Source organism: Prionailurus viverrinus, chromosome A3, assembly GCF_022837055.1.
Source record: "Prionailurus viverrinus isolate Anna chromosome A3, UM_Priviv_1.0, whole genome shotgun sequence".
In the NCBI taxonomy this organism is placed as follows: Eukaryota; Metazoa; Chordata; class Mammalia; order Carnivora; family Felidae; genus Prionailurus; species Prionailurus viverrinus.
Window position 1 is genome coordinate 15,500,093 of NC_062563.1, and position 27,614 is coordinate 15,527,706.

Here is a 27,614-nt window from a genome sequence, read left to right on the forward strand (position 1 = left end):
AAAATACAGCGGGTTTGATATCTCTGCAGTGTGATAAATGAAGGGGGATGGTTGGTATATTATTATCTGTTTATTACTTATTCCGTGCCCTGTTCCCAAACAGGGGGTGGGGGAGCAGGGGTACCACTGCACGGGGAGTGCTAGGAGTTCACGTCCACTTAGAGACACTGGTGTAGGAGACTCTATCAGAAGACTGCAGGATAGTCTGGGGGAGGCAGGGGCGCTAGGAAAAGCAGCGGCATCTCGTCCTACCTCATCTTCCATCTCCGCGCCTGCAAGCCCTGCCTCAGGAGTAAAGCCAAAAACTGGCGGGGGGGGGGGGGGGGGGGGGGCGGGCGGGTCGCAGCAGGAAAGGTTAGCAGTAAAGCAGGAGGGTTGATTCCCAGAGAGGCTCACCATCCCACCATCCTTGCCTCCCCCCAGTGCCTGCTGCAAGTAAAGAGTCTGGTCTTCTCCGCAGGGCTCTGGCTGGGCCTCTCGTCTCCTGTGTGGAAGAGCCAGCCCGCTCAGTCTATACATGGACGCCCACTGCTAGCTGCAAGCTCCAGGCTCTGCCCCCCCATCGGCCCCATCCTCTTCCTCATCAGACTGTGCCAAGGGCGTGTCCGCTCCGCCGTCACTGGGATTTGGGCTGTGCAGGTTGGTGGAGTCATCAGAAGACGAGGAGGAGGTGCGGGAAGCGGTCCTGTCTGGCGTGGCCGTTGGCAGGCCCAGCTCCTCTGGACGGTCGTCCATCCCTGCCCAAAAAGAAGAGTTGGTCAGCGCCACAAACAGGGCTTCAGGGGGCTCTGAGAGATGCTCTGGCCAGCAGGGGCTGAAGCCCAGAGAGGCGCAGAGGCCTCACCAGTCAACTGAGCCAGTCCGGCAGACAGCCAGGTGTCCTGACTCTCAGGTCCCTTCATTTCACTACGGCATGTGTGGGCCCTGCGGTCTGCTCCATGGACTCAAGCGTGCAAACTCCACCTACCCCACCTACTTGATATTGGGTAGCTTTGGGCAAGTCATTTTCCCCCTCAAGGACTCTGAATCTTCTCTGTAAAAATGGGGTTCCAGAAGGGTTTTGAGGATGAAATCGAAGAATGATTATAAAATGCCTGGCACGTAGCAGGCCATCAGTAAACAGCAGCAGTTTTAGAGAAAAGAAGAAGCCTGGGTGGTTTCATCCATTAAGTATCTGAATCTTGATCTCAGCTCAGGTCTCCATCTCAGAGTCATGAGTTCAAGCCCCGCGTTGGGCCCTGCATTAGGCATGAAGCCTACTTTAAAAAAAGAGAGTATCTATCTTATAAGCTAAACATACGGGCTTTGGAATGAGAAAGCCATGGTTTGAGCTCAGCTCTTCCGCTTTCTGGCTGTGTGACAACTTCTAATTTCTTCCTTTATAAAATTAGGATACTACCACCTGCCCTAATAGGATATTATAAGAATTGAGCTAATTTGGCACAGTATTAGCAACTAAAAAAAAAAAAAAGTGCTCAGTAAATGTTCATATGAAGATGACTAAATCAGCTTAAGTTGTGTAATATAAAAATTATATTTTATATTATTTTAATTACATGAACTAATTACATTAATTTCACAAATGTAAAATTAACAAAGACTGGGGGGGGGGGGGTTGGGGCATTCCCAGAAGTTTTATTTATTTTTTAGATTTATTTATTTATTTATTTATTTATTTTTAGATAGTGTGCGGCACCCAACACATTTAAATGTTTATTTATTTTGAGAGGGAGAGAGAGAGTGTGCAAGAGCATGTATGCGAGAGCCGGGGAAGGGGCAGAGAGGAGAGAGAATCCCAAGCAGCCTCCTCGCGGACAGTGAGGAGCCCAATGGAGTGCTTGATCCCACAAACTATGAGATCATGACCTGAGCCGAAATCAAGAGTCAGATGCCTAACTGACTGAGCCACCCAGGCATCCCCGCCTCAGAATTTTAGATTGAGGATCTGTCATCCAGTTCCCCTCAGAGTCAACGTCCCTAAAATCAGAACAGACAGCTGTTTTATTGGTAGAAACACCCACTGCCAGGCCCTACGTGTATATTTCCCCGGTCCCGCTTGCAGCCTCATTTCAGAGCCTGACGCCTGTTTCTGGCTAACTAGTGCCCAAGTCCCCAAAGCCAAGGGGCATACCAGATGTCTGGGGGGTTGGTGGAGGGTCTTCGCAAGGCAAGAACACATCTGCTCCATCTTGGTCCCCAAGGTCAATAAGTTCTACCTGCTCCAGGGCATCCACATTCACTTCCATGGATGAGATACTACCTATGGGGGCTGCAGATCAAGAAGGGGGCAGGTCAGGAGGATGCAGGCCAGAGCACATAGGATGGTCAGAGATATGTGTCAGGTCTAGAGACAGAAGTCTCGAGGGCCAACAAAATGGGAGGATGAGGCTCCCATACTTCAGGACGTACAAGACCTGCCTCCCCTACCCCACCCCAGTCCCTCTCCCCAGGACTCAGAGCTTACGTCTCTGCGACTCGAGATGCAGGTGGGACAGGGGGAAGACAAACTCTGTCTCTGGCTGTAAAATGTCCTCAAAGAATTTCTGCCGCTCCCGAAGGCGGAGCTGCTGGCGCTCCAGGGCTGCCCGGGGATTTGGGTCCATGTCAGCTCCTGGAAGGTGGAAAAGCAAGTACAGCTATGAAGTTGAGAGGGAAGGGGTGGGGGGGAGGCTGGGCCTGGGGAGCGTGGGGAGCTCCGCTGCAGCTGGCATCCCAGCCGTGGGGCCTCCAGGTGCAGCTGGACACCTCTGGTCTTGGCTACCTCCTTCCCTTCCTCGAAACAAAGTCTGTTACCACAAAGTCCATTACCACAAGTCTCCTAAAGCGACAGCGCTGACCCTGGCTCCACAAAGGGGATGCCGGTTCCAGGCACGGCAAGAGAAGCTCCTCTGTATTCAGGGAATGGGGCCGATGGCCAAGACTCAGTATCATGCCCTCGTGAGAGGACTGGTCCAGCCCAAAATGGGGGAGGCACTTTTAATGGACCCGGCCTCCCCTCAGAAGGCCAGGGAAGGGGGTGGGCTGGGGATCTCAGGGTGGAAGGTCATCTTCCTCTAGTGCTGCAACTCTGGTTCATGCTCTGCCTTCAAAACCCAGACAAAGGCTAAAGCACCTCCTCCCCACCATACTCCCCATCACCACCATCCCCTCCAAACCCTGCTCTGAAATCACAGATCTGACTTCCAGACTTGGCTCTGCCCCTAAGGAAATCATCTTTCCAGCCTCGGTCTCCCCATCTGAAAATGGCCTAATAGTCCTACCTGCCTCAAATGGGAGAGGCTGCGGGTGCAGGTGTGCCGTAAAATGTAAAGCCCGGATACTATACTATCCAGAGGCCGCCCATCTCTTCTCCGCTTTCCCCAGCTCGTTATTTGGGCGCCTCTCCTCTGACATCTCAGTCTTACATCCCTATTAGTCAAAGTAGCAATTGGAAGGGCGGGGCCTGGGTCCAATTCAGGGCCCCCGGACCCCCAGTGCTGAGAGCTTTCCAGAATACCAGAACTCTGGGCCAGCCCAGGCTCTACACGTTCACTCCCATTTGCTCGTCCCTCTGAGCCCATCACCGGAGGCAAGAGCTTGAGGACCAGCTCATCATCCTCTGCAGCCTGCCTCCTCATCTGGAATCAGTGTCCGAGACCCTGGCCAGCTCCACAGGCGCTGCTGCGGGCCGCGAGGGGCCCAAATCCAAGCGGGCCAGCCAGGGCCAAAGGCAGTGTGCGGGACCGGGTGGCCGCCGGCTGGCAGCAGGGGGGGGGGGGGAGGGGAGGCGCTGACGCCGATTCCAGGGAAAAGCTTTCCGAGCTGCCGCCCAGGTCACAGCGCTAAAAATACCCGGGGCCCCTGGGGCCGTCTGCTCCAGCGGCCGGGTGGAGGGGGTGGGGGGGGCAGGGGAAGGAGAGAACGAGGGTGGGGGCGCCCACGGGCAGGGGGCGCGGGGGCTCCCCCTTCCCCCTCCCCCAGCCCCATCCTTCTCCCGAGACCCAAGGAGCTGCCCCCAGGGGGCATCGGAGCCGGGGCCAGGGAGAGAAAAGGAGTTGTTTACGAGACGAAAGGTGCTGGGAGAAGGGAGTCCAGGTCTGGGGAGCCCGGGGTGCCCGTGAAAGGCAGAGCGCCCTCCTGGTCTCCGCTCCACCCGCCCTTGAGTCCGCAGGAGCTAGAGAATTCCCTAAAAAGGGCCGGGGCGCGCCCGCCGGTGGGCGGGCGGTGAGGGGTGGGGGTGGAGAGGAGGCCGAGGGCCCCGGGGCGTCCAGTTCGTGCCGCCGGCCCCCGGCCCCCGGCCAGCCCGTCGCCCCTGCCGCAGAGCCCCTACCTGCAGCGCCCCGCGCCCCCGCTGCCTCGGTGGCTGGGCTCCGGCGAGACGGCTGCGGGGGCGTGGGAGCGAGACGCGCCGGCCGGGGTGGGGCTGCGCTGCCGGGGCTCCCGCGGGACGGCCGGGCCCTGGGAGCCGGGAACGAGGAAGCGGCGGGCGGCGGAAGTGGGGGAGGGGTGGCGACGGGCACCCGCGCTCGCCTCCCTCCCGGCCGCCGCGGGGAGCCCCCTCGGGCGCGGCCGCTCGCACTTCCAGGCCGGGCGAAAAGTTCCCCGCGCGCATCCTTGCCCCGCGGCCGGCCACGCTCGTCTGCACTCCGCCCGCAGCCCACCCGCAACCCGCCGCCCGGGCGCTGGGCTCCGCACGCTCCGATCCACTTGCTGCGCCGCGCCCCGGCGGCGCAGCCCCGCCGCGGGGACACACGCGGGTTCCCGGCCCACGCGCACTTGCTGCTGGCGACTCGTGGGCAGCCCCGCCGGAACGCACCCGCACCCCGGGCGAGAAGGCGCACGCGGGGAGAGGGGCCCGGCGGAGCCGGGAGGGCACTGACCCGGTGCCGCGACTCAGGGCAGGTGCGCCGCGGCGGAGGGCCTCCTGAACCTGGGACTCACCCGGCAGCCCCCGGTTCTGGATCCGGGACCGGACCGAGCCGCCGCCCAGCCTTCCAGCGCACTGGGCGGGGTGGGCGCCGGGACGGGGCGGGTCAGGGCTGCAGGGGTGGGCCGCAGCGCCGCGCCCCGAGACGCCGGCGAGAAGCCAAGCCCTCCAGGGCGCGAACAGGGGCGCTGTGCATCCGGGCTGGCGGGGGTGGAGGGGCGACGCGCAAACTGAGGGAGGAGAGGAGAAGGGCTTGCACCCCTCGCCGCGCCTCCTGCTCAGACCAGCGCCAGAAGTGTCCAATCTGCTTAACTCCTGGACGGAGACTCTTGCCCATTCTCTTCCTCCTCCCTCCCTCCCCCCATCCCCTTGTGCTCGCGCTCGGAGCTCCAGAAGCCTCGGGGACGGGACGGGACGGGACCGGGTCGGGGGTGTCTGTCGGGGATGCTTCTGCCGTGGGGTCATTCGTTCATTCACTCAACAAACATCCGCGAGCAAGCCAGGAACTAGGAGTCATCCTTGGCACCTCTCTGTCCTGCGCTAAATACACCTCCATTTCCTGTCGATTCTCCTTCCTGAATAACTTTCCAATCCACCAACCCTCTCCATTTCCACCACCATCTCTCCTTGGCTCTCCCAGTAGCCTTCTCTCTGGGTACCCTGTACTCGCTCGGCCCGGCTACACTCCATCCCCGCCCCCCGCCCCAGCCGTCAGCCATCATTTCAAACCGCCAACTCTGGTGTTCCGCCCCCTGCTTAAACCCCTCCATTGTTAGAATAAAATCTAGGTGCTGATATCTGAGCCGAATCTTGAAGAAATGAGTTCAACGAGCGGAGAAGAGGGGCGGGGGTGGGGTGGGGAGGGGCATATGCAAAGAGAGGGATGGAGTCGAGATACATTCGGGTTTCCCTGTCGGGGACCAGCGCTCTGTACGAGTACCTGAAGCGCTGTTGCTTCTCTTGTTAGTGGGATCCCAAAACCCTGGGAGAAACACAGCCGGCGGCTTTCCCACTATTTTACAAGCAAGGAAACTAGTTTATGGGAGGCAAGTGGTTAAGGGCACAGGCGTGGTCGTCAGACCCTCCTGGGTTGCAAACCTAGCTCTCCATCTAGCTGGTTGTATAAACACTTAATTTCTCTGTTCTTTGATTTCCTTGCTTATTAGGTAGGAATAATTAATCCCTACTACTTATGAGGTAATTCGTATAAAATGCTTAGTACCGGACGTGGGCACTTTGGAGATGCTTAACAAACATTAGGTGTTTTGATGGTAATGGGTTCTGAGAAAGGGAGGAAACTGCTTTCTTCCACGAATTTCTGTAATTACAGGAAATACACCCTGATAGTTAACACTTCTTCAGAACTTATTATATATCTGTTGCTGTTATAAGTGTTTTGCCTATATTTATTAACTCTTTTAATCCTCTTAACAATCTTGTGAGGTAAGTACTATTATTATTATTTCCATTTTCCAGATGAAAACTGAGGTACAGAGAGGTCAAGGGACTTGTCCAAGGCCATACAGCAAATAATGGATTTTGAATCCAGATCGGCTGCTCCAGAGACTGTGTTATAACCACTGGCCCCAGCCTGTTCCCCTTCAGTCCTGTTGCAGTTTTCATCTTCCAAGAAAGGTCTCAGTCAGTTTGATTCTTATTCCTCATTCATGGGTGGAGTAGACACTCGGTCCCATTTCCTAGCACAGAGGAATGAGGCCAGCTTGGAGTGTGGTGGGTGAGAGCTCAACTCCCAAAGCCGCTTCCCCCCTTTCCAGGCTTATTCCTGGGAACAGGACTCCATGAATTGTTTTGAGCTGTCCCCAAGATGGTGACAGATCTGGAACCTCTGTCTCTTCTCTTTGCCAGATAGTTGCCTCATAAAGGGGTAGAGAGGGGAAAGCGTCCAAGCTAGAGAGAATTCAGGGGGCTAAGCCGGAAGGGTGCCAGCCCAGAGAAGGAGCCAGGCAGCGGACCCAGGAGCAGATGGCCAAAGGGGGTAAAAGGAGGCGTGCGAAAGTAGATGGCCAAGACTTCAGGCTCCACGCAGGATGCAGAGAGCTGGGGACAGCATCATGACCACACTAATCACATTTTTTTTAAATTGTTAGGTAGTCTATAAAATTACAGCTTTTGTCAAACCCATCAGAGAGCTGAGTTTGCAGAGCAACCAATTAACCTGAATTCCAAAGAAGGACGGGAGCCTCCGAGAAGAAATGGGACACAGGCGCTGGCACGCTTGTGAAGCAGGAGGAAGACGGGGCCTCCATTCAGACAGGTGAGAGTTCATTTCCTTCCTAGATGCAGGTTGCTCGCCGGTATCATATTCTTTCTGCCTCCAGAAAGATCTACATAAACAAGTAAAGATCTCTGGAAATAGACAGAATGAAGGTAAATATAAGAGACGTTTTTCTGTGTTTAATCACCTTAAAAGACAATTGACTAAAGCAAACGAGTGGCAATACACTCCCCTTTTGCTTTCGAAGTCATGGGGATGTCAAGTCCGGAGTAGGGAATATAGCCAATAACTGTGTGGTGAGAGGTGATAAGTACACTTACCATGGTGAGCATTTTGTAATGTATATAATTGCCGAATGACTATGTTATACACCTGAAATTGATATAAAATTATGTCACTACATTAAAAAAATCTATTTTAGAGAGAGAGAGCACAAGTGGGGGAGAGGGTCAGGGAGAGAGAGAGAGAGAAAGGGAGAGAGAAAGAGAGAGAGAGAGGAAATCTTAAGCGGGCTCCATGCTGACTGTGGGGCTCGATCCCACAACCCTGGGATCATGACCTGAGCCGAAATCAAGAGTCTGACACTCAACCGACCGAGCTACCCAGGTGCCCCTATATGTCACAACACTTCAATTTTTTTTTTTCAACGTTTATTTATTTTTGGGACAGAGAGAGACAGAGCATGAACGGGCGAGGGGCAGAGAGAGAGGGAGACACAGAATCAGAAACAGGCTCCAGGCTCTGAGCCATCAGCCCAGAGCCCGACGCGGGGCTCGAACTCACGGACCGCGAGATCGTGACCTGGCTGAAGTCGGACGCTTAACCGACTGCGCCACCCAGGCGCCCCAACACTTCAATTTTTAAAACAGCAGCAGTACGTTGTGGGTATATAGCATATATAAAAGTTAAATTATGACAATAACAATAGTTAAAATGATGGGATGAGTAATTGGAAGTATACTATTTAAGGACCCTCTGCTGTATAAGTGGTATGACATTATTTGAAGATTGCCTTTGGTTAATTGAAGACATACACCATAAATGCAAGGGGAACCACTAAAAAAAATTTTTTTTTTTTTAATTTTTTTTTCAACGTTTATTTATTTTTGGGACAGAGAGAGACAGAGCATGAACGGGGGAAGGGCAGAGAGAGAGGGAGACACAGAATCGGAAACAGGCTCCAGGCTCCGAGCCATCAGCCCAGAGCCCGACACGGGGCTCGAACTCACGGACCGCAAGATCGTGACCTGGCTGAAGTCAGACGCTTAACCGACTGCGCCACCCAGGCGCCCCTAAAAAAAAATTTTTTTAAGAGGTATAAATAACAAGCCAATATGAAGATAAAGTGAAATAATAAAAATATTGGGAGCCAGGGCATCTGGGTGGCGCACTCGGTTAAGCGTCCAACTTGGGCTCAGGTCATGATCTGGTGTTTCTTGAGTTCGGGCCCACATCGAGCTCTGTGCTGACAGCTCAGAACCTGGAGTCTGCTTTGCATTCTGTGTCTCCCTCTCTCTGTGCTCCTCCCCTGCTCTCTCTCTCTCTCTCTCTCTCAAAAATAAATAAAATATTAAAAAAAATGTTTTTAAATATTGGGAGGCATTCTCCCTGGCCCTTTTGGTGTTCAACATGTCTTGTTGACTATGTCAAGATTGCAAGGATTTGACTTCTCTTCTGCACCCTTGCTTAGGACTGATAATTGTTAATAGAGCTTGAGAGACCAGATCATGTCTCTCTCAGACCAAGGCAGGTTTGCTTACTGCTTGCTATAGAAGTTCTGGGCCTGGTTCCCCAGCCACAGGGTAAAGCCACTATGTGTGTGCTATGCATCTGGGACCACCATATCAGTTATTGGACCTGGGGCCAAGTGGACCACAGACAGACAGCTATGCTCCTGTTCATGTTGTTTGGTGTGCTGTGAGTAGTGTTTCAATCAAATGGAATAAGTCTTATTGTCTATTTTTGGTACCCAGTAGGTTGATGTTTTTCCCTGAAGAAATGTAATTAATCCAAAGTAAGGAAAAAAAAAAAAAAAAAAAAGAAAAAAAAAAGAGAAAAAAAATGGATGGAAATATAAAACAAATATGTAAGATTTTAATCCAATTGCCAATGAAAGAACCAATTAAAGGACAGACTAGTACATTTGGAAATAAAGCAAAAGGCAATAATGTGCTGTCTACAGAAACCGAATTTAGCTATAAAGAAACATGTACGTTAAAAGTAAATGGGTGGAAGGACGCCGGGGTGGCTCACTCGGTTAAGCACCCGACTTTGGCTCAGATCATGATCTCGTGGTTCATGAGTTTGGGCCCCACGTCGGGCTCTGTGCTGACAGCTCAGAGCCTGAAGCCTGCTTCGGATTCTGTGTCTCCCTCTCTTTCTGTCCCTCCCACTCACGCTCTATCCCTCTCTCTCAAAAATTAATTAATTAATTAATTAAAAATTAACAAAAAAAGGTAAATGGATGGAATGAGATGTACCACACAAACAGTAATCAAATCAAACTGGAGTGGCAGTATTCATAGCAGACAAATATAAACCTTCAAAAAGACTATTAGCAGTGATTGAAGAGGGATAGTGATAACAATAAAAAGTTCAATTCACCAAAAAGACTTCACTATTATAATGCGAATACATCTAATAACAGAGTTTCAAAAACAGATGAAGTAAAAACCGATAGACCTAAAATAGAAAGAGAAAAATCTATATTTCAGTTCAAGAATTCAATACTGCTCTCTCAGTAATCAATAAAACAAGTAGGAGAAAAAAGGAAGGAGGTAGAAAACCTGAACGCTATCAACTGACTTGTTCCGACTGCCACGTTGCTAACACTTTAACCGGACAACAGCAGGATAAGGATTCTTGCAACTGCACATAAAGCATTCACCAAGCTGCATCACAGCCTGGGCCACCAAACGAACCTCAACAAATTTAAAAGAATTTAAATCAGACAAAATGTTTTATGACTATACAAGAATTAAAATGTAACCAATAAAGGCATCTGGGAGACATCCCCAATCCTTGGGAATAAAACAGGACACTTCAAAAAAAACCGAGAGTCAAAGGTGAACTCCAAAAGGAAATGCAAAAAATATCTTGAATTGAATAAAAACTGAAACGCAGCTGCCTGCCACCAAAATAGCCCCCGGTGCTCCCTGCCTTTCCTTTATTCTTACCTTTGTGTAGTCCTCTGCTACACTGTATCGAGGCGACTCTTGATACAGTCACAAACGGTGGTGGATCCCATCCAAAACTAGGATTGGAAAAACAAGACCACAGCTCCTGTCTCGGGTGTGTGTCCTCTCTGTTGCTTGGCTCGCTCGCTCTGGGGGAAGCACCCTACTGTGTCATCAACAGCCGTGCAGACAGGCCTACGTGGCATGGCACTGAAGATTCCAGCCGACGGCCAGGAAGAACAGAGACCGGCCGGCAACTGCATGCGGGCGCAGGGAAACGGAACCGCCGGGCCCGGTGGAGCCTCGAGAGAGTGGACTGCGGTCCTGGCCGGGGGCTTGACAGCCACCTCGAGAGATGCTGAGACATCACCACCTCAGCTAGAGCACTCCTGGATTCCTGATGCCCCAAACCCCTGAGATAATAAATCCCTCTTGTATTAAACTGCTACACTCAAGACTGGTTTGCCATGCAGCAGGAGACAGGGCCTAGACTTTGGTACTGTGGGAGAGTGCTGCTGTGTCAGCTCCGAAATGTGGCAGTGGCGTTAGCACTCACCACAAATTGATGAGACTGTAGGGAAAGCGCCTTGGAAACGCTGTTAATAGAAGCCTCGGGCCTTTGAGAAAAAGGCAGGGCCGACAGCAAAGTGGGTAAATGCTATTGGGAACTGGGGAACCGGGGGAAAGGAAGCAGGTTATGTCCTAGCACAGAGGTTAGCAGCCCCGTCGCCTGCAGTACAGTGGGCAGCAGAAAGTACGCCTGATGAGCTGGGTGGTCTAGCTGAGGACATTTCCCAGGAAGGCGTCAAAGGCGCCACCTGGTCTCTTCTCGCTGCTGACAGTAAAATGCCAGCAGAGAGGGCGGAACTAAGGCAGCAGCTCCCGAGTGACAGCGAGGTTGCCTCCTGCGGGGCACTTGGCAATGTCTGGAGACATTTTTGGTCCTCGAAACTAGAGAGGTTGCTCTTGGCATCCAGTTAGTAGAGGCCAGGGATGCTGGTAAATAGCGTCTAGTTGCAAGACAGACCCCTCTCCCTACCTCCCCCCCGCACAAAGATTCATTCTGCCCAGAATATCAGTAGTGCTGAGGCTGAGAAACCCTGAGCCAAAGGGAAGCAGTGGTAAGTATAAAAGAGCCAGAACTTCATGGTAGGAAATTCTCAGCCTCTCCAAATGGCAAATGATAGTAACAGTAAGAAGTGCTTTCCTGGCAAAGCTCAAATAATCCAGGGCATTGAAAACCTTAAAAAACAAAAACAAAAACAAACAAACAAACAAAAAACCCCACCATGGTCCAAAAATGAAACAGGTTGTGACTGTGAAGATCTTGAGTTTACATCTCAGGAAGACGAAAGGCAACGCCTCAGAGTACGATTCAGTCAGATAAAAGACCTCTAAGATTATAGGTGTGCTTTACAGATCCTCTAAATCAAACAATAGAGATTCTAGAAAGCTGAAGGGTGTTGTCCCTTAGCCATTTCAGCAGAAGCCTAATGCAGAGAAGGGCTTATCTCAAAGAAATTGTGGGCATGGCTTTTGTCTAGCCAAGTGGACCCGGATAAGATTCAGAGTGACCTACAAGTTCTTAGAGGGATAATAAATCCAGAAACATCTCCAGTTTGGATTTATAAGAATGAAGAGAGTATAAAATAAAAAGAGGACTTTGGGCTCTGAATAAAATGGAGTAGATGCATTCCTCTCTTTCCTTCCCACAAGTACAGGTTAAAATGCTGGACATTTTATCTCAAACAAACGTAAGAAGGCAGATCAACCAGGACCCCTCCCCTCCCCCCCCCCCCCCCAGTAGGCTTTCTTTTTGCTAGGGTCTGGAGAAGCCTGCAACCTGGAAATGCCAACAAGGCACAGATTAAAGTCGCCTCCATGAAAAGCCTGTTTTCTCTTGTCAAAGGACTGAGAAAGGGGCACCCTAGCAAGACAGAAATCTTCTGACATTAAATGGCCCACTCCAGCAAAATACTAGAGGAAAAGGCACTCCTAGCCTCCACCTGCAGACAGAGGGGGACAGCCTAGACTTCAATGTTTGTCTTCTAACAGAGGTTACAGGGCACCTCCCCCACTTCACCTCCAAGCGGTGTTGGTGGGGGGAGGCTGCATCATTGCCCAACAGTAACAAGTACCTCTCTCCAAGTACCCTTCCCCATTTCCATGGTGTCGGAGGAGGCCATGGGGGGAGCTACACTACCATCCCCATCCAGCAATGATGAGGCCCCACTCCCTTCCCTCAATGTAAAGGAGGCCCAGTATGGAATCTAGATGACCACCTCTGCCCAGCAGTAATGAGGCAACCCTACCCTACCCTTCCCCTACTGCGTGGTATCAGGGGGTTCATGTGGGTAGTGCGGGTTTTCACTCTCATCTGGTGGTAAAGGGTTGGTATCACTGGACCAGGTCATCCAAGGCCTGGTTTAAAACAACGTTTTAAAACAAGGTTTAAATGAAATCCAGAGTCTCATAACATAATTTCCAAAATGTCCAGGTTATAACTGTAAATAATTCATCATACATAGAACTGGGAAAATCTCAATTTGGATAAGAAAAGACAATCAACAGATACCAACAGATCAGTGTTGCTGGATTTATCTATGATTTCAAGACAGTCACTATAAAAAAGCTTCAACAAGCAATTACAAACATTCTTCAAATAAATGAAAACAAATATCAGGGAGGGGCATCTGAGTGGCTCAGTTGGTCAAACTTCCAGCTCTTGGTTTTGGCTCAGGTCATGATCTCAGTTTGTGAGTTCGGGCCCTATGACAGGCTCTGTGCTGACAGTGCAGAGCCTGCTTGGAATTTTCTCTCTCTCCTCTCTCTCTCTTTCTCTCTCTCTCAAAATAAATAAGTAAAAATTTTTAAAAAATTATTTTTAAAAATCTCAGAAAAAGAAATAGAAATCACAAAGAAAGTAGAAATGTTAGAACTGAAGAAAAAAATTACTGTGCTGGGTTGAATCGTGTTCTCCAAAATACCCAATATTACAGAATGTGACCTTATTTGGAAATAGAGTCTCTGCAGAAATAATCAGTTAAAATGAGGTCATACTGGAGTAGTGTGGGCACTAAATCCAATAACTGGTGTCCATTATAAGACAATGTGAAAACAAAGAAAGATACCCAGGGGAGACCACCATGTGAAGATGGGACACAAATACTGGGATGATGGGTCGATAAGCCAAGGAGCACCCAGGAGCCAGGAGAGAGGCATGGGACAGGTTCTCCCTTGGAGCCTCCAGAAGGAACCACCACCTTGGGTTTTGGACTCTTGGCCTCCAGTACTGTGTGAAAATAAACTTGTTGTTTTAAGCCATCAAGTTTGTGGTCATTTGTTACAGCAGGCAGGCCCGGGAAACTAATACAGAAACTAAAATGTAAAATAAAACCACCTCACTGGGTAGGCTCAATAGAAGGATGGAGATAATGTTTGAAAGGACAGGTGCATTTGAAGATAGAACAGTAGAAATGATCCAATCTGAAAGAGAGAGAAAATTATATTTAAAAAGGATGAAAAGCAAGAACAGAGCTTCAGAAACCTGTGAGACAGTAACAAAAGATTTAACATTTGTGTTACGGGAGTCCCAGGTGGAGAGGAAAAGGAAGTGAAGCTGAAAAAACATTCCAGAAAAGAATGGCTGAAAGTTTCCCAAGTTCGACAAAGACCTGAACCTACAGATTCAAGAAGCCAACTGAATCTCCAGCATAAGCCCAAATAAATCCATGATAACACACACCATAATCAAACTTCTGAAAACTCAGGTCAAAGAAAGAATCGTGAAGGCAGTCAGAGAGAAATGACACCTTTCCTGTGGGGGAACAACAGTTCAGGTGCAGCAGATGTGAGCTGCCAGAAAGAAGTGGGACAGCATTCAAGGAGCGAAGGAAGATACGGTCAGTCCAGAGTGCCTGACAAAGATTCTCTCCTTGACCAAACTCTAGCTTGGCTCCTCTGAGCCCTCTTTTCAACATGGCCTTAAACTTGGTCTATACAGACTTGAACAAACACTAACATAGTTTTTAACAACTCAAGGCTGAATCCCTAGGATGACCCCAGACCCCTTAAAGTACCTGCCTGAGAAAACTCAAGGCTGCCAAATGAATTTACTGTTTGCTCTAGCCAACGCCCCCCCTCCCAATATAGGGCCCTGTCTCCCAACAGCAAGATATGCATCTTTCGTGGAATGTAGGAGCCTAACTTCAATAGTGTCAGTTAGCAAACCTAGATAGGTCTCACATGGACCAATACCCCCTTTATGCTTTTTGTAAATTTTCACTTCCTTGGCTCTACAGAGCCCCCACTTACCCCCATTCCCTATTCCTGAATTCAAGATGCCAAGTTGTCTATACAAATCAAAGCTGAATTCAGTTCACACTGGATTCTTTCCCCTATTACAAGAGAATATTAATGATAAAAATCTGTCCTTTCTACTTTAGCTAATTTGTTTATCTCTGACATGCTATACCCAGAAAGAAGACCATTTAGGACTGAAGATGAAATGAAGACATTCTCAAATAAAAGAAACACTAAGAGTATCTGTTGTCTGAAGACCTACCCTAAAAGAATGGCCGACACAGTTGGTAGAGTGTGTGACTGGATCTTGGGGTTGTGAGTTTGAGCCCCACGCTGGGTGTAGAGATTACTTTTAAAAAATGGCTGAAGGAAGTTCTTCAAACATAAAGGAAATGGTAAAAGAAGGAAACTTAAAACATCAATAATGAAGAAAGATAAATGAAAAGAATGGAAATACAGGTAAATGTAATAGACTATCCTTCCCCACTGGTGTTTTCTAAATTATATTCAATGGCCAAAGTATAAATTATAACATATAACATTGTCTGATGTGGTTCTCAGTGTATGCAGAGGAAATACGTAAGACATTATAAAATGGAAAGTAAAGATCTAAACAGAAGGCTTCTGTACCTCACTTGGAAGTGGCAAAATGTCGATACTGTGACTCATGTAGACTGTGATAAATTATGAATGTATAATGAAACCCCAGAGCAGTCACTAAAAACTCTGCACAAAGAGATACACTTGAAAACGCCATAGATAAATAAAAAATGGAATCCTAAAAGATGTTCAAGTAACACAAGAAGGGTGGAAAAACAGAACAGAGGAATGAAAAATAGAGGGAACCAACAGAAAATAAAATGGCAAATGGAAACACTAAGACATAAATAATTACATCAACTGGAAATGGCCTCAATAAGTCATTTAAAAGTGAGAGATCTGAAAAACAGAATACAAAAATGTGACCCAGCTATAAGCCATCAGCAAGAAATTCACTTCAAATATAATGACATAGGTAGGTTGACAGTAAAAGGATGTAAAAGAAATATGCCATACAAACATTAATCAAAAGACAGCAGAGTCTGCCATCTTAATATTAGGTAACAGCAGATAAAGGAAAATCACCCGGAAAAGAAGTTACATTACATAGTGATAACAGGGTCAAACCAGGAGGAAGACAAAGTAATCCTAAACGTATAGGCACTAAACTGATAAAACCCAAAGGAGAAACAGGCAAATACACTATCAGAGTTGGAGACTTCCACACATCTCTGAACAACTGATAGAAATACTAGGCAGAAAAACGACAGGATCTGTAAGAACTTAACAAAACCATCAGCCAAAAGGATCTAACTGACATTTAGAGACTACTCCATCCAACAACAGCAAGATACACATTCTTTTCAAGGGCCCATGGAATATCCACCCCAATAGACAATACCCTAAGTAAAAAATCAAAACAGCAAACCACACACAACCTCAAGAGATTTAAAAGATTGAAAGAGATTTAAAATTATACAGTGAGTATTCCCTTGACCACAGTGGCATCAAATAGGTCCAAGTTAGCAACAGAAAGGTGACAGGAAAAATCTCCAAACACATGAAAAGTAAACAACATACTTCTAAATAACCTATGGGTCAAAGTGAAAATCTCAACGAATTTTTTTAAAATTTTGCTGAATGAAAGTACAAAGTATCAAAATTTGTGGGGCACAGCTAACTGGATGCTGAAAGGAAAATTTACGGCACTAAATGTTTACTTTCAAAGGAAGAAAGGCCTCCAACCAACAATCTAAGCTCCTGCCTCAAACTAGAATCAGAAGAGCAAAATAAACCCCAAAGAACTGAAAATAGAAAAACAATGCAGAAAACCAAGGAAACAAAGAGCTGCTTCTTTGGAAAGATCTGTAAAGTTGACAAACCTCTAACAAGATTGACAAAGGAAAAAAAGAAACAGGAGACCTAAACTATCAATTTCATGAGTGCAACGGAGGATATCCCTGCAGACTCCCAGACATTAAAGAGATAATAAGGGACTACTAAGAACAATTCTACACACATCAATTTGGCAATTTAGATAAAAAGGACTAAATCCTCAAAAAGTACAAACTGCCAAAACTCACCCAACATGAAATAGATCATAAAAACAGCTCTATAACTATAAAAGAAATTGAATCTGGGGGCACCTGGGTGGCTCGGTTGGTTGAGCATCTGGCTTCAGCTCAGGTCATGATCTCACGGATTTGAGTTCAAGCCCCTTGTCGGGCTCTGTGCTGACAGCTTGGAGCCTGTTTCGGATTCTGTTTCTCCCTCTCTCTCTGCTCCTCCCCTGCTCGTGCTCTGTCTCTCTCTCTCTCAAAAATAAATAAATCAACATTAAAAAAATTAAAAAAAAAGAAATTGAATCTGTAGTCAATGCAACACACACACACACCTCTTAAAAAAAAAAAAAAGAAAGAAATATCTAGGCCCAGATGGTTTCACTGGAGAGATCCACCCAATGTTTATTAGTAGAATTATGTAGAAGAATTAATACCAATTCTATACAATCTCTTTTAGAAAATGGAATAGGAAGGAACACTTCTCAACATATTTTAGGAGCTTGGTATTACCAGACCCAGACAAAGACAGTACTAAAACACAACACAATAGACATATTTCATCTAAGTTATCAAATTTGAGGGCATGGAGTTGTTCATGATATTCCTTTATTATCCTCTTGATGTCCCTAGGATCAATAGTGGTGGTCCCTCTTAAATTTCTGATACTGGTAATTTGTATCTTCTTTCTTTTTGTTCTTGGTTAGGTTGGCTAGAGATCTGTTTATTTTTACCTTTCAAAGAACAATTTGTGGGGTTCATTGATTTTCTCTACTGTTTTCCTGTTTTCAATTTCATTGATTTCTGCTCTAATTTTTATTATTTTTCTTTTGCTTGCTTTAGGCTTAAATTGCCCTTCTTTCTCTAATTTTATAAGATAAAAGCTTAGATTGATTTCTGATCTTTCCTCTTTTCTAGTATATGCACTAGTGCTATAAACTTCCTCCTAAACACAGTCTTCACTGCACCCTACACTTTTGATAACTTGTATTTTCACTTTTGTGTAGTTCAAAATATTTTAAAATTTCTCTTGAGATTTCTTCTTTGATCCATGTTATTCAGTAGCAGATTGTTTAATAATATCCAGGACTTTCCCAACTATCTGTTATTGGCCTCTAATTTAATTCCATTGTGTTTTGAGAACATACTTTGTATGATTTCTATTCTTTTAAAAATTCTGTTCAGGTGTGTTTTTTTAAAAAAATTTTTTTAACGTTTATTTATTTTTGAGACAGAGAGAGACAGAGCATGAACAGGGGAGGGGCAGAGAGAGAGGGGGAGACACAGAATCGGAAGCAGGCTCCAGGCTCTGAGCCATCAGCCCAGAGCCTGACGCGGGGCTCAAACTCATGGACCGTGAGATTGTGACCTGAGCTGAAGTCGGACGCTCAACCGACGGAGCCACCCAGGCGCCCCAATTCAGGTGTGTTTTATAGCCTGGAATGTGCTCTATCATGAATGTTCCATATAAGCTTGAGAAGAATGCGTATTCTGCTATTTGTTGGATGAAGTATTCTATAAATGCCAATTAAATCAAGCTGATTGCTGGTGATGTTAAACTATATCCTTACTGATTTTTCTGCCTGTTTGACTTATAATTACTGAAAGAGAGGTGTTGAAGTCTCCAACTATAACAGTGTATTTGTTTATTTCTCCTTGGAGTTCTACTGGTTTTTGCCTCACGTGTTTTGACACTCTATTGTTAGGGGCATATATATTAAAGATTATTATGTCTTCTTGGATAATGGACTCCTTTATTATTATTTAACAATCTTTTTTATCCGATAATGTTTCTTGTTCTGAAGTCTGCTTTATCTGAAATTAATATAGCTATTCCAGCTTTCCTTTGACTGTGTGAACATGGTATGTCTTTCTCTATCCCTTTATTGTTAAACTATCTTCGGCTTTATATTTAAAGTGGGATTCTTGAGGCACCTGGGTGGCTCAGCTGGTTGAGCGTCTGACTTTGGCTTAGGTCATGATCTCACAGTTCACAGGTATGAGCCCCACGTTGGGCTTTGCACTGATAGCACTGAGCCTGCTTCGGATTCTCTGTCTCTCTCTTTCTCTGCCCCTCCCTGCTTGTGTTCTCTCACTCTCAAAAATGAATAAACATTTAAAAAAAATTTAATAAAAAATAAAGTGGGGTTCTCTTAGACAACATATAATTAGGTCTTGGGTTTGTTTTTTTTTTTTTTTTTTATTTTGTTTTTTGTCTATTCTGACTGTTCCAGTCTCTTAATTAGAATATATTTAGGCCATTCACATTTAAAGTCATCATTGATATAATTGGCATAATATCTACTATGCTTATAACTATTTTCTATTTGTTGTACTTGTTCTTTCTTTTCTTTCTTTCCCTCTTTTTCTGCCTTCTTTTGCTTTGAGCATTTTACATGATTCTATTTTCTCTCCTTTCTTAGCCTACCAATTATACTTCTTTTTAAAAAAATTTTGGTCATTTCCCTAGAGTCTATAATATATATTTACAACTATTTTAAGTCCCCTCTCAAATACTACTGTGCCAGTTCAAGAGTAATACATGTAACATACAAAGGATCCATAGCCCTCACAAAAATAGACACAGAAATCTTCAACAAAATATTACCAAATATTCAACCCAAAATTACATAAAAAGTGTTAAACACCAAAACCCAGTGGGGTTTATTCAGGCATGCAGGCCTACTTCAATATTCAAATATCAATTAATATAATCTACCATAGTAATGAACTAAAGAAGAAAAAATCACATGACCATATTGACTCATGCAGAAAAATCATTAGACAAAAGCCAATGCCATTATTATAAAAACTCTCAACAAACTAGGAATAGAGGGTAACCTTGAACTTGATATAGAGCATCTACAGAAAACCTACAGCTAACATCATATTTACTGGTGAAAGATAAGATCAAGAATAAGGCAAGGATAACTGCTCTCATTACCTTTATGCAATGTGGTGCTGGAAGTTCTAGCTAGCAAAATAAGACAAGAAAAGGAAATTAAGGTATTACAGATGGGAGAAAATATTTTCAAATCATACATGTTACAAAGGACTTGACTCTAGAATATATAAACAACTCTCAAATTCAACAGTAACACCAACATTCTTCACAGAGTTAGAGCAAACAATTCTAAAATTTGGATGGAACCAGAAAGGATCCCAAATAGCCAAAGTAACATTGAAAGAGAAAACCAAAGCTGAAGGCATCACAATTCCAGACTTCAAGCTGTATTACAAAGCTGTAATCCTCAAGACAGTATGGTACTGGCACAAAAACAGACACATAGATCAATGGAACAGAATAGAGAACCCAGAAATGGACCCACAAACATATGGCCAACTAATCTTCAACAAAGCAGGAAAGAATATCCAATGGAAAAAAGACAGTCTGTTCAGCAGATGGTGTTGGGAAAACTGGACAGTGACATTGCAGAAGAATGAACCTAGACCTCTTTCTTTCTTTCTTTCTTTCTTTCTTTCTTTCTTCCTTTTTAAAATTTTATTTATTTATTTTGAGAGAGAACACAAGCAGGGGAGGAGCAGAGAGAGAGAGAGAGAGAGAGAGAGAGAATCCCAAGCAGGCTCCGTGCTGTCAGCACAGAACCCGACATGGGGCTCGATCCCAGGAACCATGAGATAATGTCCTGAGTTGAAATCAAGAGTTGAATGCTCAACCAACTGAGCCACCCAGGTGCCCCTAGACCACTTTCTTATACCATACACAAAATAAACTCAAAATGGATGAAAGCCCTAAACATAAGACAGGAAACCATCAAAATCCTAAAGGAGAAAACAGGCAACAACCTCTTTGACCTCCACCTCAGTAACTTCCTACTTGACATGTCTCCAGAGGCAATGGAAACAAAAGCAAAAATGAACTATTGGGACCTCATCAAGATAAAAGGCTTCTGCAAAGTAAAGGCAACTGTCAGCAAAACTAAAAGGCAACCAATGTAATGGGAAATGATACTTGCAAGTGACATATCAGATAAAGGGTTAGCATCTAAAATCTGTAAGGAACTTATCAAACTCAACACCCAAAAAACAAATAATCCAAATGGACAAAAGACATGAATAGACACTTTTCCACAGAAGACATCCAAAAGGCTAACAAACACATGAAAATATGCTCCCCATCACTCATCATCAGGGAAATAAAAATCAAAACGACAATGAGACACCACCTCCCACCTGTCAGAATGGCTAAAATTAACAACTCAGGCAACAACAGATGTTGATGAGGATGCAGAGAAACAGGAACCCTTTTGTACTGCTGGTGGGAATGCAAACTGGTGCAGCCACTATGGAAAACAGTATGGAGGTTCCTCAAAAAATTAAAAATAGAACTACCCTACAACCCAGTAATTGCACTACTAGGTATTTATCCAAAGGATACAAAAATGCTGATATGAAGCACATGCACCCTAATATTTATAGCCGCACTATCAACAATAGCCAAAGTATGAAAAGAGCCCAAATGTCCATCAACTGATGAATGGATAAAGAAGATGTATCAATATACATTATAGAATATTACTATATTACAGTATAAATCTTACTCAGCGATCAAAAAAAAAATGAAATCTTGCCATTTGCAACAACATGGATGGAACAAGTGTATTAGGCTAAGTGAAATAAGTTGGTCAGAGAGAGACAAATATCATGTGATTTCACTCATATGTGGAATTTAAGAAACAAAACAGATGAACATAGGGGAAGGGAAGGAAAAATAAGATAAAAACAGAAAGGGAGACAAACGAGAAGAGATTCTAAAATATACAGAACAGACTCAGAGTTGCTGGTGGGGTGTTGGGTCGGGGGATAGGCTAAACGAGCAATGGGCATTAAGGAGGGCACTTGCTGGGATGAGCACCGGGTGTTATATGTAAGTGATGAATCACAAATTCCTGAAATCATTATTACACTGTATGTTAACTAACTTGGATTTAAGTAATAATTAATTAATTAATTAATTAATTAATTTTTAAAAACTCAGCAGTAGACAAACAATCCAATTAGAAAATGGACAAAACCCAGATGTTTTATCAAAGAGAATACAGAAATGGCAAATAACACAATAAAATATGTTCAGCATCAATAGCCATTAGGGAAATGCAAGTTAAAACCATGATGAGGTATCACTACACACTTACGAGAATCATTTTAAAAAATAATGACCATAGTGGGGCGCCTGGGTGGCACAGTCAGTTAAGCATCCAACTCTTGATCTCGGCTCAGGTCGTGATCTCACAGTTTGTGCGTTCCAGCCCCACACTGGGCTCTGTGCTCATGGCGTGCAGCCTGCCTGGGATTCTGTCTCTCCTTCTCTCTGCCCCTCCCCTGCTTGTGCCCTCTGTCTTCTCTCAAAATACATAAATAAACTTTAAAAAGTTTTAATAAATAAAAATAAAAAAATAGGAACCATACCAAAAGCAGATCAGGATGCAGAAAAAACCGATCATTCATGCATTGCTGGTGAGAATGTAAAATAATATAGTCACTCTGGAAAATAGTTTGTGTCTTCTTAGAAAACTAAACAGACACTAGCAATCGCACTCCTTATGGAGAAATGAAAACCATGTCCATGCAAAAATCCATACATGAATGTTCACAGCAGCTTTACTTGTAACAGCTCTAAATTAGAAACAACTCGAATGTTCTTCAGTAAGGGAATGGTTAAATAAACTGTGGTACATTCTATACTCTGGAATAAAACTCAACAACAAAAAACCCAAACTATTGATACATGCAATAACTGAGTGGATGTTGAGGGCATTCTTCTGAGTGAAAAAAAAAAACAAACGCCAAACTCGAGCCAGAGCAGGCAGAGGAGCCAGGAGTAGTGGGGTGGACAGAAGGGAGAGGGGAGAGCAAGTGTCCTTCACAGCTTCCCTCTCAAGCCACCTCCAGGTTTCTGGCCTGGGTCACAGCATGTTAACCTCCCCCCTTCACCCTAATAATAAAGGACGTTGACATGCACGAAGTTGTTCTGCAGCCTAGGCTTGGTCCATCACCCCTAAAAGGCAGAGCTAAGCACCCTCTACGCACGTGTCTCCGCCCTAGAGGCGGTGTATTGGAGAGTGGTTCTCACACTCGGCTGGGTATCAGACGGGCCGGCTGAATGGGGTGGTGCCCGGGGAAGCTGTGTTCCACAGGCTCTTCCAATTCCTGATGTGGCCAGCTAGGCAGATCCTTCAGAGCAGCCCTCATCTCTCCCTGCTCTTCACCACAGCCCCTCCCTGTCCTCATCTCCTGCCGCCACTAGTCTCCCCTTCTCTCACCTCCTTCGGGCCCTTGCTCACATCTCATCTGGTCAGTGAATGCTTCCCGTTCCATCCATTTTAATATGGCAAACATTCTGCCTTTGCTCTCCCACTGCCCTCTGCCCCGTTTACTTTTTTTCCCACACTTATTTCCCTCTGACAGGACAGTGGTGTGCTGGAACTGACTCATAAGAGCTTGCAAAAGCCTATTACACTCTTACAAGCTCTGCTGGCTGGTTGTTACGCCTAGCCATCATTAAAAATCAAATTACACAAACTTAATTAAATTAATGATATTAAAAACAAAGGCAAAAAATGCTCAAACTCATCACTTCGTAATTGTTTGCTACCTTTTGCTATTTATTATCTATGTTCCTGAGAGTCTTCACTGTTGTGGAAATATATAATCATATGCTACTATGCATTTCCATTCAATTCTCTATTCAGTGACATCTCATTGGTAGCTTGAATTCAGCCCTGGTAGGAGTATTCACACCCAAACATAGGTACGTTATAAATCAGGTTTATTATTTTGTCGATTGTCTGCACCAGGGGTTGATCATGGCCCAAATCCAGCCCAACTACTTTTGTAAATAAAGTTTTATTGCAACACAGCCATGCCTACTCATTTGCATACTATCTGTGGCTGCTTTCACCCTACGATAGCAGAGCTGAGCAGGTACAATTATATGGCCTGCAAAGCTTGACCTGTTTACTCTCTTGCCCTTTACAGAAGAAACTTGCCCACCCATGGTCTAGCCTTAACATCTAATGGAGGAGATGTTAATAATGCAATTAAACGTAAACACATATGTCCTGTCTCTAGCTAGTACATTGTAAACAGCACACACACCAAAAAAAATTGAGAAAACATACTGCCGGTATTTGAAAACTGATCCAATACAGCAAATAAGTCGATATGTCATTGGTGAATAAGTGAAATTCCAACATTTTATTCTTTCACTTTTTTACTTTCTTCCTCCTGAAAATGTCAACATTTATGTTGGAGCTACATTTGTTCATCCATAACAACCATAGATTGGCTATGGATAGGAGTTAGGCAAGACCCAGGAAAAGCATACTGTTAAGAATGAACTGGCTCTTTGGAATTTACAATAAAGAGTATTGTAGAATTTTATTATTTTATATTTGTATCAGTAAAATTTATAATACACACACATAGGTAAACACATTTTGCTTTACAAGCACGCGTACTGTTTTGTTTCCCCTCCAGCAGAATGTAAACTCCTTGAGAGGAAGAATGTTCTTTTATCCCAGTGCTTAGAACAACACCTGACATGTAGCACGTGCACAGTCAACATAGGACGGGAGAGAAGAGATGAGCATGGTTGGGAACCCCTGGTTTCATGCATTGACTGTCAGACCTTAAATTTCCAGCTCCACCATTATCCACATGTGTGGCCTTGAGTAAATTATTTAACCCCTTTGAACCCTGGCTTCTTTATTTAAAAAGAGGAGACAATTCTCTTACCTCACAGGGAGGTAGGAGAATGCCTCTACCTGGCACCTACTAGGGTTTTCCACAAATGGGAGTTTCCTCCTCACCCTCCACCCCTGCCACACACATACTCCTTGGAGACCCAGCCCTGCTGCTGTCACAAATTTCAGTGATGTCACAGCCTCCCTCCCTGGAAGCTCCAGCACAGCCCTCCTGACAGCCAGCCTGAGTGCTGGCCGAACTGAGAGGGGCAGGGTGCAGGTGGTGCCTGATTCCAGTCTTGCCCCAGATATCTGTCTTTGAGGCCTCACGGCCCCAGTATGAGTCCATCAGCAAGGAAGAGGCCCAAGAATAGAATGGTTTCCAAGGTTGGACTTGGGAACGGACATGGAGGGGGTCCAGCCACACCCAGAGCAGGGGCCATCCAGCCTGGGGGAAAGGGAGAGGTGAAGGGTGAAGAGAGAGCAGGAGAGTTAGAATGGTCTCCCCATTTCTGCCCCAAACCAAGACAAAAATCCCAGTCTAAGTTTGGTCAAACCACGCTCAGCCAAATGGAACAGCATAATGGAGGTGTTCAGGGGGATTCCTCCTATATTAGCGCTCTCTCTGTGTCTCTCCATCTCTCTGTGTCTCTCTCTCTCAGCTACAAGATGAAGAACCACGGGACAAGATACCGCAACCTGTCAGCAAAGCAATTAGGCGGAACCGACTTAAGATGGTGAGATGCCCCATTTTGGTCCCTCCTGGTTGCCAGGCTTCTAGTGACCCAGAAGTCACCAGGCCCAGCCCTGACCTGAGTTGAGCCAAAGTCTAGGTGGGTTGTGGGAGACTACAGAAAGCTGAAGCTTCTCTCTTCCTTGTTTCTTGACCCCGGCAGGTATTAAAAAACTTGTCGCTCTTGAAGCTGCTCAAGAGCTCAAACCCCCGGATCCAAGAACTGCATAACTTGGCCAAAAGGTGTTGGAATTCGTTGCTCAGAGTTCCGAAGATCCTTGGGATCTCCACCAGGTGAGCTTGGCCCACCATGCCCCCACCACAGACCCTACAGCTATCTTTACTAGGAATAGGCACAATCTATATATGCTAAGAAATTAAGAAAACCTAATTTTTACAAAGGCTCTGTGAGAAAGGTATTTATTAGCCCCATTTTACTGATGGGGAGCTGAGGCTCAGGAGATAAAGCGACTTGTCCCAGCTACCTGAGCTGGTAAGTGGCAGAGCTAGGATCTGAAGCCATTCCTGTGTGATATCAGAGCTGTGGTCCTAATCATGGTCACAATCATCCAATTATGGGACTAACCACCAGCCAGGGCACCACCCGAGCAAGAGGGGCCGCTCATCCTCCTCACCCTCAAGTCCACACAATGCAGAGATTCACCTGCAGACCAGTCACCTTACTAAGGCTTGGCTTCCTCATAAATCACACCAGAATATTAAGAAAGTTGACATTAGGCACCTGCTAAGTGCCAGGTATATGCTAAGCACTTCACAAGCATTTCCCAGTTACATAATTCTTCACAATTAGGTAGATAGAATTATCCCAGTTTTACAGATGAGAAAACTAAGGCTCTTAGAGGTTGAATTTCTTTCCCCAAACGCACAGATGGTAAGAGGCAGAAGCGAATTTGAACGCCAGTTTGTCGACCTTGAAAACCTTTGCTTGCAAAGCCACTCGGCCACTTCGCTGCCCCCTACTTTGGGGAACTGGTGTGAGAGTGTCCTGGGCCTGGCGTGTAGCAGGCATTCAAGTCACAATGGTGGCTGTTAACAGTACTGTCATTATCTTGAGGCTGAGTCCTCACTGATTCACACACTGAGCTAGGACAGTGCCACCACTGTGCAGAGAACCCAATGGTTCTCTACAGAGAACAGACACCCTTGGGGAAGGTCTCCTGCCAGCACTGAATACCTCTGGTTAACACCCCCTCTCTGGGCTCCTCACTCTGAGCTGGCCTCCTAGATGCCGGCAATCAGGAAACACTGAGCTGGTAAGGTCAGGCCTATCTCATCCCACAGTTTCCCAACCTGTTCAAAGCAGCACAACCTCTCTTCAAGTATCTGTCCTCAAGCCCCAGCTGTGTTGTTGGGTGGAAAGGTATCCTGCCCTCACTCTGCCCTTCCCAGAGTGGAAAGGGCATTTGAGATACCTCCCCAGAACCTTAAGGTTTCTTGGAACACAATTTGAAAACACTGGACTAGTTCACACCTTCACCTGAAATCCAGAAAGGAAGAACCCTGGCCAGCAGCCCATGCAGACAACATACAGTCCTAGGGGTCCTAGCAACCTCTCCTGGCCCTTGGCCCATCCTTATCCCATCCCGTGCCTCCAGGCACATTCCCTGGTGGTGAAGCTTCTCTTCTGGTCCTCTCTAGCTTTCCCCCCTGAGCTGGCTGCATAGCAACTCTCTCAGGGTTGGAGGGTCAGGGCCTTAGTCCTGCTCTGCTGACTGTCTTCCCTCCCCCTGCCAGGAGCAGTAATGTCTGCGATAGAGTGGAACAAGATAATGAAGAGCTCCAAGAGGCTGGGTGCCCCGAGAAGACACTGGAATCCAAGAAATTACAGTCCACGGGGGAGCTCAAGCAGGGGTTGGGGGAGAGGAACAAGGCACAGGAGTCACCTGCAGCAGTGCTCCAGGGCAAAGAGCAGATGGAGCCTGAGCTCCCAAGGACATCGAAGGATCATGGCCTGACCGCTTTCCCTGGAGCCCAGGGAAGGCAATCACCTAAAGGAGAACCCCGCATCATCTTCCTGAAGACCTACCAGCACAAAACTCCCATGGGGGACAAGCAGCAGCTGGAGGCAGCTGACCAGTGGATCTGGTTTGAGGGGTTGCCCACCCGAATCCACCTCCCCGGGCCTCGGGTGATGTGCAGATCGTCCACCCTGCGCTGGGTCAAGCGCTGCTGCACGCGCTTCTGCTCTGCGTCACTCGAGCTGCCCATGTGCCATCCGTACAGAGTGTGACGACACCACTGCCAGGCCGGGGTGAGACCTGGGCCCAAGGGAGGCCTGGAGATGGGTCCCGGAGTCAGGGGCTCATGATCCAGACTCTTGGGGACTGGCTAGCAGTGCTGGGGGGGCTCCTCCTGCATGCCCAGAGAGTAGGGGGGAAGCCATTGACCAAGGCCACATGGCAGGGAGATGACTAGGCTGGGGCCTCTCAAGATCC

The 27,614-nt window shown here is 46.3% G+C and overlaps 3 protein-coding genes across 5 annotated transcripts in view; 1 reads left to right on the forward strand and 2 right to left on the reverse strand.

Moving 5' to 3' along the window:
- Positions 1–55: 55 nt before the first annotated feature.
- DBNDD2 (dysbindin domain containing 2) lies at positions 56–5,534 on the reverse strand. The gene is made up of 4 exons (XM_047851392.1): positions 4,921–5,534; positions 2,465–2,611; positions 2,132–2,269; positions 56–737 (listed from the first exon to the last, which is right to left on the reverse strand). Exons 1-4 carry the CDS (start codon positions 5,369–5,371, stop codon positions 532–534), a joined length of 942 nt encoding a protein of 313 aa, XP_047707348.1. The 5' UTR covers positions 5,372–5,534; the 3' UTR covers positions 56–531.
- Positions 2,480–27,614, reverse strand: part of SYS1 (SYS1 golgi trafficking protein) — a 35,294-nt gene continuing 10,159 nt past the window's right edge. The window contains exon 4 of one of the 2 annotated variants that reach the window (XM_047851396.1): positions 2,480–2,611. In XM_047851396.1, the coding sequence (XP_047707352.1) occupies positions 2,605–2,611 (7 nt within the window). In that variant the 3' untranslated portion in view covers positions 2,480–2,604. Of the gene's footprint in view, positions 2,612–7,141; positions 7,274–27,614 lie in introns of those variants that run through there. The other variant, XM_047851397.1, reaches the window with a different exon arrangement.
- Positions 4,708–27,585, forward strand: TP53TG5 (TP53 target 5). Of its 2 annotated transcripts, XM_047851394.1 has the most exons (6): positions 4,708–4,881; positions 6,383–6,541; positions 7,015–7,181; positions 25,088–25,162; positions 25,322–25,452; positions 26,914–27,443. In XM_047851394.1, exons 4-6 carry the CDS (start codon positions 25,160–25,162, stop codon positions 27,407–27,409), a joined length of 630 nt encoding a protein of 209 aa, XP_047707350.1. In that variant the 5' UTR covers positions 4,708–4,881; positions 6,383–6,541; positions 7,015–7,181; positions 25,088–25,159; the 3' UTR covers positions 27,410–27,443. The 2 variants fall into 2 exon arrangements, with proteins under 2 accessions (XP_047707350.1, XP_047707349.1); XM_047851393.1 differs by lacking the exons at positions 4,708–4,881; positions 6,383–6,541; positions 7,015–7,181 and adding an exon at positions 24,390–24,812 and having other exon boundaries at positions 26,914–27,585.

Bases quoted from the DNA above. Each gene is read 5' to 3' on its own strand.
- TP53TG5 (XM_047851393.1), top strand. From the start codon at position 24,765: ATGAGTCCATCAGCAAGGAAGAGGCCCAAGAATAGAATGGTTTCCAAG. The intron at 24,813-25,087 runs GTTGGACTTGGG...TCTCTCTCTCAG, and splicing joins AGAATAGAATGGTTTCCAAG to CTACAAGATGAAGAACCACG. The intron at 25,453-26,913 runs GTGAGCTTGGCC...TCCCCCTGCCAG, and splicing joins ATCCTTGGGATCTCCACCAG to GAGCAGTAATGTCTGCGATA.
- DBNDD2 (XM_047851392.1), bottom strand. From the start codon at position 5,371: ATGACCCCACGGCAGAAGCATCCCCGACAGACACCCCCGACCCGGTCC. The intron at 2,612-4,920 runs GTGAGTCCCAGG...TCCACCTTCCAG, and splicing joins CCAGAACCGGGGGCTGCCGG to GAGCTGACATGGACCCAAAT. The intron at 738-2,131 runs GTATGCCCCTTG...CTTTTTGGGCAG, and splicing joins ACCAACCCCCCAGACATCTG to GGATGGACGACCGTCCAGAG.